The sequence below is a fragment of the Nicotiana attenuata genome, chromosome 6, assembly GCF_001879085.1.
Source record: "Nicotiana attenuata strain UT chromosome 6, NIATTr2, whole genome shotgun sequence".
NCBI lineage: Eukaryota > Viridiplantae > Streptophyta > Magnoliopsida > Solanales > Solanaceae > Nicotiana > Nicotiana attenuata.
The window spans coordinates 63,760,761-63,771,297 of NC_031994.1; the positions used below are offsets into that span (position 1 = coordinate 63,760,761).

Here is a 10,537-nt window from a genome sequence, read left to right on the forward strand (position 1 = left end):
CAGCTAGCCTGATAAAAATGGCCAGTGAATCCATCTGGACCACTGGCACTATATCCATTTAAGTCAAATATTGCTGCCTTGACTTCCTCCATTGTAGATTTAGCCCACAATCTTTCATTTTCCTCTTCAGTAATCATCTTTGGAACATGTTGTATGATGTCAAAGTTTGTTGGAATATTTTCTTCAGTAAACTGTGCTTGAAAGCAGTCGACTGCCTCCTTAGCCATTCCTTCTTGTGACTATCCAATTTCCATTATCATCCAGTATACTATTGGCCTGTAGCCTTTTCCTTTTACCTCTAACATTAGCCTTTTCATTTTGTACTATTGGATTCAACTCAAACTCCACCTCATGAACCTTAATGACATCCTCCAGTCATGCAATTTGCTTAAATATGTCTCCAAAGGTCTCCTTACTCCACATTGCCAATGCTTCATTTACCTTCTTCAACTTGTTGTGAAATAGAATAAATGGATTTCCCATGCCATCAGTCACCCAGTTCTCCTTTACCACCTTCTAAAAAATTTCATGCTTAGCCCGAAAATTAAGAAATTTGAAAGGTTTCTTAATCAGGATTGTATCAATGTTATAGGAAAGTAGGAGGGGAGCATGGTAGGAACCATACTTGATTAGATGTTCTACTTCAAGTGCTGGGAAAAGGTCAAGGAACTGTTGATTTGCAAAGTATCTATCAAGCCTCTTAAATATGCAGTCAATGTCAGATCTCCCATTCCACCAAGTGCACAACATCCCCTTAAAGCTTAGGTCATATAATGCACATGCATCTACACATTGTGCAAAGTCCTCTACTTCACTTAAATAAATAGGTAGTCCTCCACATTTCTCTTCCTCAGATAGAATAACATTGAAATCTCCTCCAACAAGCCAAGGAGATTCCATATCTGAGGCTAAATGATACATTAAATCCCACAGTTCAATTCTTTCTGTAGGATCACATTTGGCATAGACTAATGTCACATATAATTCATTGTTCAGATTTTTGTGAAACAACTTAAGTGTCATTTGTTGTTCTATGTTCATCAGAATGTCAACATTTGTATCTTCATCCACAAAAGCCCATATCTTACCATTCACATTAGCATAAGCAGAATGAATCCCTAGCTTCCTTCTATACTCCTCTAGCTTATTAATTTCTTGCCAAGGTTCCATCAAACCTATCAAATAGAAATTGTACTTTCTATGTAGGTTAATCAACCTATTGAAAGCTTTTTGTGTGTTAATCGACTTCACATTCCAAACTAGAGCATTATCCATATGATTATTTGGAAGTAGAGAGCACAGTCCTCTTTGGTTGCACCATTTGAGGTACACTGTCCTTGTTGTCTTTCTTTTGTTTCTTTGCAGGCTTTCCAGTTGACTTCTTCATTTCCACACTATTCGGTGATATGTCCCCAGCTCTGGCTCTTTGTTGGAAGTTTGCAGCTGTCGATTCTTCCTCAATATCTTCACCCAAATCTTCTTGGTCGTCCTTGTCATCACCTATCACTTGAAGAGCTACCAAATTTGATTCATGGCTTTTCGCAATCATCCCAAGCTCCTTTTCACCACTGTTGTTAATGAGAACTCCCTTTGCCAGTATGCCACTGGTGACACTAAATGTTTTCCCAGCTAATAGTCTAGGATCATCAATTGTAGGTGCAGCGATTCGAATGGCATTATTGCTATGGCGAGTTTCACAAATTCCTGTATTGACAGGTAACTCAACTTGATCATGGGCCCTATCTGTAACTTCCTTCAGCACCCCATCATTCAACTCCTTTTCACTCATAGCCTCCTGAATTGCTTTGAATTGAAGTGTATACATATCTCCCAGATTAGGGTTCCCAGAAATTACTGTAGCTAGTTGCCAAAATTTTACTGTTCCATTGAGTTCAGTGGTCTTGCCTTGAGCTATTTGTTGATTTGCCATCACTGTATCATCAGAGAAATTAACATATACCTTGTCAACCTTTTCCTGCCCCAAAATCTCCACCGGAACCCCTCTAGACCGATCAAAAATCTAAACAGTTTCTCTAGGAGTTGTTGTTCCATTGGTTCTCTTCTTAGCTGAGGCTTCTCTAGTTGATCCAATTGCATTACCAAGTTCCTTATAAGTTCCTTGACCTCCTGCGGTCATTAGAGTAGTTAATGATCGATTAGCCCCTTCTCCACCCTCAACCCTAGTTTCAACAATTCTAGGGTTTACTGTAGATAGTGGGCTTACTATTAATGCTTCTTTCTAAATCATGATGCATCTTTCTTCCTTGCTTTTTGTACTATTGTTTGTCATATTTTCAACCTCGATGATCTCAAATTCATCACTCCATAACCTTCTATCAGAACTGACCTCAGTATTAGCTTCATTCCCGTTTGAATCATCATAGGTTTGCGATGGGATTTCATGACAAGAATGATTCAATGTAACATTCATCTCTCTCAGTTCCTCCTTACTCGTTGCAAATCTCCTATGAACCCACTCAATTGTGGATTCCTTTTTGTTTGTCTCCTCAATCCCAATCCCAACATCACTAGGACTAGGAATTTTATTTGCCGGACTTTGAACTCCTGCCTTTTTGGAGTACCTTTCCCAGTAGAAGCAGGATTCACCTTTTTTGCCTCAACCTTCTCCTTGTTTAACACCTTTTCCACAGCTTCCTTCATTATTTATTTTTGAACTTCAATCTCACCTTCTTCTAACAATGCAAACTCATTACTAGTTTGCTCTAGAGCATTAGATTTTTCCTTTCCAACATCATCAGATTTTCCAGTTTATTCCTTGCTTTTCGTCTCCTTTAACTCCTAAGAGTTCGTAACATCTCCACTCCCAGCCTCTTCAATTATATAATACTGTCCCTTTGATATTTATTCTTCATCCTTTGCATCCACTCATTCTTTGTAGCATTTGGCACTTGCTTGCCCAGTATTTTACCACTTGTTAGGACCTTCGTAGATGTTGTCGTAGTTCTAACAACGTCACTTTTCACAATAATATTCTTCTCCTTTCCTTGATCACCACCTTCTTCATTAAATTTCTTGTGAAACTCTGGATGAATCACCCAGCATTCACTCTCATTATGGCCTTGTTTCTTGCAAGTTTTACAATATTTAGGCAAGTGGTCGTACTTGATCTTCACCCATTCTGATACTTCAGGACCAGTTTCATCTTCCTCTTCAATGAACTTAATCCTTTGAGGTAGTGTAGCTAACAAATTCACCTCTACTTTGACATTAGCACAACTAGGACTTGTGCCATTTTGAGTGGCCAAATCAACATGAAGAGACCTACCAATTACATTAGCTAATGAAAACATGAAGTCCTTACCAAACAATTTGGGAGGAAGGTCCAGAAATGATATCCAAGCAATTGCAATGGGAGTTTCCTTGTTAGGTTTCCACCATGGGCTCCACTTAGTACATCTCATCTGCCAATAATGACCATGAGCCTTCAAATAAAAAGCTAAGCTTGGACAACAAGTGCATGTAATCCTCCATTAACGACAACATTATCAAAGCATGTGTATCCTCAATCAAACCTACTGAGCATGGGCCTTTTAGCTCATATTGAATTGGCATAACCTTCCTTAACTCCTGTATTACTGGTTTTCCATAGGCAAACTTGCCCAAAACTGTAAGATGCAATCCTTGTTGCATTATTGATCGCTCAACTTATGTTTTCTTCCATCGCACCGTTAGTTCTCCATGTAGGTATTCAACAGGCTTTAGGTTTAGAGCGGCTACGTGCATGGGGGCATTTAATTCTTGGGCTATAACATTTTGCATAGTTAGGGATCGAAGTAGGGTTTGGGAAGGCTATTTAGGGTTTGTGGACGACTGACCAACCTCAGAAGGAGGCTGGCCAGTGGCCTGATGAAAGTTAGGGTTTCGGCGTTCGGCGTAGGGTTTTTCATGAGAGAGAAGAGTTGCCCCGCCTACTAGGTAAAAGTGACTAGACGGCAAAAAATTATGGAATTTGCTACTAATATTGGTTGCATTGGATTATGTTGTTGTAGATTGAAGTTGTTTAGTGTGATGGATCATTGTGGTATCATTAAGAGGCAAATTTGAGGTATGTTTGGCTAAGCTCCTTCTCATAGAATTGATCTCCGACCGCCTTTACTTGATTATTGCTTTTATATGTTGTTAGTTAGCTGCTTTTACTTGTCATATGTCTTTACTTGCTTAATTGCCTTACTTAGTCTATTTCACTTTACTATGTACATTGAACTGTCTTAGAGACTTTATTTGTTTATTTCCTTTTTTGTGTTATATTGTGAGATACCTCGTAGATAGTTGTATTATTCTAATATGTATGTGATAGTGGGATCGAGTTGCACGATGCAACGGTATTGAGATTATAGATAAGACCGGGTTGCACGCTGCAACGGTATTGAGATTATATATGGGATTGGGTTGCACACCGCTACGGTAGTGGTATATATAGGCGTGGACCGGATTACTCACTGCAATGGAGAAGTTATATTACGATTGTTCTTGGTTGTTGATTCCGCTTCTGTGTTGTGTTGTGAATCTTAGCATAGATGATATTCTGGGGCCCTCTATTGTGTATTTCTTAATCTGATTTTCTTGTTAATTGTTGCTTCTCTATTCCGTTATCGTTTTTTCTAATTATGCTCGCACAGGTTTATATTGAGTGCCTTGTTATAGCCCCGTCACTACTTCGTCGATTTTAGGCTCAGCACCTATGGAGTACATGGAGTCGGTTGTACTCATACTATGTTTTTGCACTTGTTGTGCAGATTCTGGTATTGGACCCAGTGGCGCTTAGTGGAGATTTTCTCGGACCCGTTTCATCAGGAGACTTGAGATAGAGCCGCACAACGTTCGCAGGCCCTAAAGTCCCTTTCTTATCTACTATACTATTTATTTCATTTCAGACAGTTCTATTTTAATTCAGACTTTATTTATAGTACTTTTAGCATCTCATGTACTTGTGGCACCAGTTTCTATGTTTAGACTAGACTGCGTTAGTTTCAGATTATTATATTACAATTATTTCATTCTAATGTTCTTAATCATTCACTTTCAAATTGTCAAACTGGATAACTGATTAGCTAATGTTGGCTTGACTAGCAAGTGGATGTTAGGCTTCATCACGATCTCGTTGTTGGGATTTTTAGGTCGTGACAAGTTTGTACCCGAGCACTAGGTTTCCTAGGTCTTACGAGTCATGATCAAGCTTAGTAGAATCTTGATGATCGGTGCAGAGATATCTGTACTTATCTTCTAGAGGCTATAAGGCTTTAGGAAATTTCACATTTTTCTTTTTCTATTCTGCGACTTTATTCTATCATTGAGTTTGAATCATTTTACTCATATTCTCTCAAAGATGGTGAGTACCCGTACTACTACCATAGTTGATCGGGAGTCGGAGCCCAGGGATGCTACCACTACCAGGGGTAGGGCCGGGGTCGAGGTAGAGCTAGAGGCAGAGGTCAGCCTAGAGCACACATTGAAACACATATTGTCGAACCTCGGATCGAGTAGGAGGGGGAGATCCATGTGCCAACCGAGCTAGTAGGACCAGCTCAGGTTCTCGAGGGGTTCATCACTACCCCAGTTCTTCAGGACGCCCTAGTCTGCCCGATTGGTCTTATGGAGAGTGTGGCCCAAGCTGGTGTATTCCCTGTAGCACCAACCTTTTCTCAGGCCAGGGGAGGAGTCCAGCCTCCCGCTACTCACACTCAAGAGCATATGGATTATGGGTATCAGACACCAGTAGTTTTACCAGTTGGGGTAGCTCAGCCCGTTATTGCTACACAACCCAAGGAGAAACCCGTGATGCTAGCTAAGGAGCTGAATATGTTGGACAAGTTTACGAACTTGTTTCCCCTTGCTTTGGTGGTACACCTTTTGAGGACCCCCAGGATTTCATAGACCATTGCCATGAGATATTGCGTAACATGGGCATAGTGGAGTCCAATGGAGTTGACTTCATAATGTTTCAGATGCTTGGTTCTTCCAAGAGGTGGTGGCAGGTGGGCAGGCCTACAGGTTCACCTATTCTCACTTGAGCTCAGTTTTCACAGTTGTTCTTAGAGAAGTTCATTAACATCACTCAGAGAGAGGATTTCGCAACCAGTTTGAGCGCCTTCAGCAGAATAGCATGACCATTACTCGGTATGAGACCAGATGTGTGGATTTATCACGCGATGAGGCTATCCTGATCCCTACTAAGTGGGACGAGGTGGGGAGATTCATTGACGGCCTTACATATGGTATTAGGCTACAAATGGCCAGAGAGACCAAGGATTATATTTCTTTTACTCGGCTTATGGAGATTGCTAGGAGGATCGAGAGGATTCTTGGCCAGGTTAGGGAGGCGACATCTGAAAAGAGACCTCGTCATTTCGGTGGTTCTAGTGGTTCCTCATTAGGAGGCAGGGGTTTATTTGGCAGAGGCCATCCTGTCAGGACAGTTCAGTCAACACTTCAGGTATCACACGGTGCTTTAGGCAGTCGTGGTTCTTATAGCCTCATCTTGAGCAGTGAGCATTCAGTGCACCTTCAGCTCATATTAGTGCACCACTGATTCAAATCTATCACAATGGTTATTCATATCGTCAGGGTCAATCCCAGCTTTAGCAGCCATGATAGTAGAGAGAGTGCTTTGAGTGTGGAGTTATGGGTCACATCAGGAGGTATTGCCTAGACTTCAGAGTAGCATGTCGCAGCAGGTTACTCATCTCATAATTCCGACATCGGTTGCTCTACCACCCTCTCAGCCAGTTAGAGGCAGGTTTTAGGTAGCCTGAGGTGGAGGTTAGATTACTAGAGATAGAGGACAATTAGTGATAGGCTATCCGAGAGGTAGGGGTCAGATTGGTGGGGCTCAGCCCTGTTGCTATGCATTTCCAGCTAGACTTGAGGCAGAGTCATCTGATGCGGTCATTATAGGTAATGTTCCAGTCTGTCATAGAGATGCTTCAGTTTTATTTGATCCAGGTTCTAATTATTTGTATGTGTCATCCTATTTTGCTTCATATTTTGATATGTCTCGTGAATCTTTGAATACTCCTATCTATGTGTCTGCACCCTTTGGGGATTCTATCGTGCGCTCTTGTTTGATCATTATTGGGGGTTGTAATACTCTAGTTGATCTTCTATTTTTGGATATGTAGATTTTGAGGTTATTATTTATACGGCTTGACTGTCCCCATATCACGTTATCTTGGATTATCATGCCAAAACTATGACGTTAGCCACGCCGGGGTCACTCCACCAGCAGAGTGGTTTCATATGTGAAGCCTCGACATATGATCGAGAAGGGGTGTTTGACGTATCTGGCTTATATCTGTGATTCTAGTGTCGAGGTGCCTTCTATGAATTCTGTACCGATGGTGAGTGAGTTCCTAGAGGTGTTTCATATAGATTTGTTGGGCATCCACCCGACATGGATATCGACTTTTGCATTGACTTAGTTCCGAGCACTCAGCCTATTTTTATTCTACCAGACCGTATGACTCCAGTTGAGTTGAATGGATTGAAAGAGCAGTTATAATATTTACTTGAAAAGAGATCCATTAGACCTAGTTTCTCGCCTTGGGTTACACCAGTGTTGTTTGTAAAGAAGAAGGACAAATAGAGGAGCATGTGCATAGATTATCGGCAGTTGACCAAGGTCACTATCAAGAACAAATATTTGTTGTCATAAATTGTTGACTTATTTGACTAGCTTCAGAGTGCCAAGGTATTTTCCAAGATTTATTTGAGGTTGACCAATTATCAATTAAAGATTAGGACATCGCATGTCCCTAATACAGCCTTTCGGACTCGCTATGGTCATTATGAGTTCTTCGTGATATCATTTGGCTTGTTATGTTTTATACTTCAATACCACACAAGAGGGGGGGTGATTTGTGTGGTACCCAATTTTCGCTTAACTTGATTATAGAAGGACCCGGTTCTACTATGTGTTCCAACTACTACTGTTTGCGGAATAATAAGTAAAGAAAATAAAGAACCCAAAGATTTTTACGTGGAAAACACCTGGCTTAAAAAGTGAAAAAACCACGACCTACTACTCAGTAGGATTTTCCCAAACTTCCACTAAAATCACTGAGCCAATAAAACTACATCTACAAAAACTCTTTTGTAAAAAGGATTAACTCTAATCCCGTTGTGGCACACAGCCTCAACTATTGCGACAACTTCAAGTTAACTCTAACTTGAACACTCTAAGTACCTAATACAATTGCTTCTATAAAAGCTAAAAGGTACAATGTAAAATCACCTACTACAATTGAACTAGAATAAAAGATAGACACTTGGAACTGGTTCTTCTATCTTGTTCAAGTAGCTTCAGGATTGCACGCTTGAATCACACATAAATTGCTTGCAAAATTGCCTTGCTATTTTGCTCTCAATTCAAGCTTAACTTATGCTTATGTGCATTACCTGTAAAAGAGAACATCACTGATATTTAATAGATTAGTAATTAGAGATTGACTGGGATACAGACGCTACTCTTCTATGGTGGAAGAGTTCTAGTTGATCTCATACTCTAACAATATCCTCTTCCTAAACTGAGTTATCTTCATGTAAGGAGTCTTTCTCTCCTTATCCAAATATGCAACCTTTTCGATCATATCAGGAGATATTACTTCTGATAAGTTAGATTTAACTCCTCCACGTGCGTCTCACATGTTTGGATTAATCATGACTGTGCTTCACAAGATGGACATGGTCCATGTCTGAGTTCTTTTGTCAGTCTTCAAAACTACACTTTTACTTGGGCCAACAAATTCCCCCTTTTTGATGATGACAAACTCTATGCTTTTTACTTATCATTAAGGACCAGGTTAATCAGGTTTTAAATATTACTTATTCAGAATATGTAAATCACAATATCTCTTCCCCCTTTTGGCATCATCAAAAAGTTGCATACAAAGTGTGAGTCTCAGATTTTAATAAGTACTCATGGCCACTAGGGCAACTGCAAGTGCAATCATGGATTAATCATCAGTAATCAAGCAGACATATTTAAACTATCAAGGAAATATTAACATTTAATCAAGAGCAAAAATAGTAGATATCGTTGATAGAAGATATGTTGCTACCGCAATCCACAACTAGAAAGCAAAAATATTCAAAACATGAGAAAAAGAAAGAAAAATCCCTAATCTAGGTCACTGAATTAACTAGACAGGTTCAGGAGATAAATGCTAGAATTCCTAAAGCTTGGGGGAGCTAGAGGGTTGGTTTTAGGCTTGGAGAAGATTTAGCATATTGTGAAGAATTCCATCATTCTTCTCCTTTTCCTTGGTAAGCTCAGTTCTGAGAGCATCCCTCTCAGATTCCATCTCTGCCACACGAGCCTTTAGCCTAGCTATCTCAGCATCCTTGGCTTCACTTTCCTGAACAAGAGCCCTGACTTTACTGTTGATAGGTGTCTTCTTGGATGAACCAGAGTCATTTGGGATGGCATTGACTAAGTAGTCATAAGCAAGCAGAATGTTAATGCCAAAGTAATCCTTGCTTGTGGCCATTTCCCATTTCTTCAGAGGCACATTGCACCAATCCAGAACTGTAGTCAGAATAAAGCCATAGGGGGTAGCATGAGCCTTGTAGCCATTGATAACCCTATCCAGTAGCTTGATGATGAATGCAGGCCAGTTAATTTGCCTCCCACTTTCAAGGCACTCCATCAGAACTAACTCCATATAATTTGCAATATGCCTTTTCTCCTGCCTGGGCAATAGGCACTTGTTGACAAACATAAAAATGACTTTGTGTTGTGACTTCATTTCACTCTTATGCACAAACTTGGCCTTATTCACTTCGTCAACATCATAGAATCTCCTGTGATTGTAAGGGCGGATGGAAGAGAATCCAGACTTGGCCATCTCTATCTGGTGTAATCATCATATCCCTCAGCAGGGATGTTTAGAATCTCACCTAGTTTTTCAGCATCAAATGTCACTTGAACTCCTTTGACTTTGCTTGTAACTCGGCCATCTTTGACTTCAGCATTTGCCATGAATTCAATAATTTCATTTCTGGCCAATCTCCATCCATCTGAAGAACCATGTCCTTCCAGCCCTGAGCAGCTAAGGTGTCAACCAAACGAACCAATCCTGGTCCCACCAAATCTTTCAGCAATCTACCCTTCAAAATTTTCCTTTTGCCAAACTTGGCAAGCTTGTCTTGTTCACCATCAGACTCATTTTCTTCTTCACCACTCCACTCCTCATCTTCAGAAACTCTAACTTGTTTACTTTTTACTGCAGACCTTGTCCTCTTTGCCAATGAGGGTTCAGTAGCCTCAGACACAGAGGAAGACTTCTTGGAAGAAGTTTTGGTATTTTTGGGCTTGGGGGTCTGGACCTCCACTGTGGTAACTTTCTCCTGATGGACATGTTCCATCTCCTCAACATCAACAGCTTCTGAGGATTCTACAACCTTACCTTTTCCTTTCTCCATCCTTTTCTTCTTACATTCAGTCAAAGCTTATTTTAGTTCTCTCTCACTCTGTAGCACCCTGCTTCTTGTTGCTCTTCCCTTTTGCAAGGAAGTTTCA

At 40.4% G+C, this 10,537-nt stretch overlaps 1 protein-coding gene across 1 annotated transcript; it reads right to left on the minus strand.

The window, feature by feature from the left end:
• LOC109227900 lies at window positions 376-1,170 on the minus strand. The gene is made up of 2 exons (XM_019393093.1): window positions 643-1,170; window positions 376-516 (listed from the first exon to the last, which is right to left on the minus strand). Exons 1-2 carry the CDS (start codon window positions 1,168-1,170, stop codon window positions 376-378), a joined length of 669 nt encoding a protein of 222 aa, XP_019248638.1.

Excerpts from the sequence above, each read along its gene's own strand:
- LOC109227900 (XM_019393093.1), bottom strand. The coding sequence starts at position 1,170 with ATGGAACCTTGGCAAGAAATTAATAAGCTAGAGGAGTATAGAAGGAAG. Across the intron at positions 517-642 it reads ACCTTTTCCCAGCACTTGAA|AAGGTGGTAAAGGAGAACTG; the intron begins GTAGAACATCTA and ends GAAATTTTTTAG.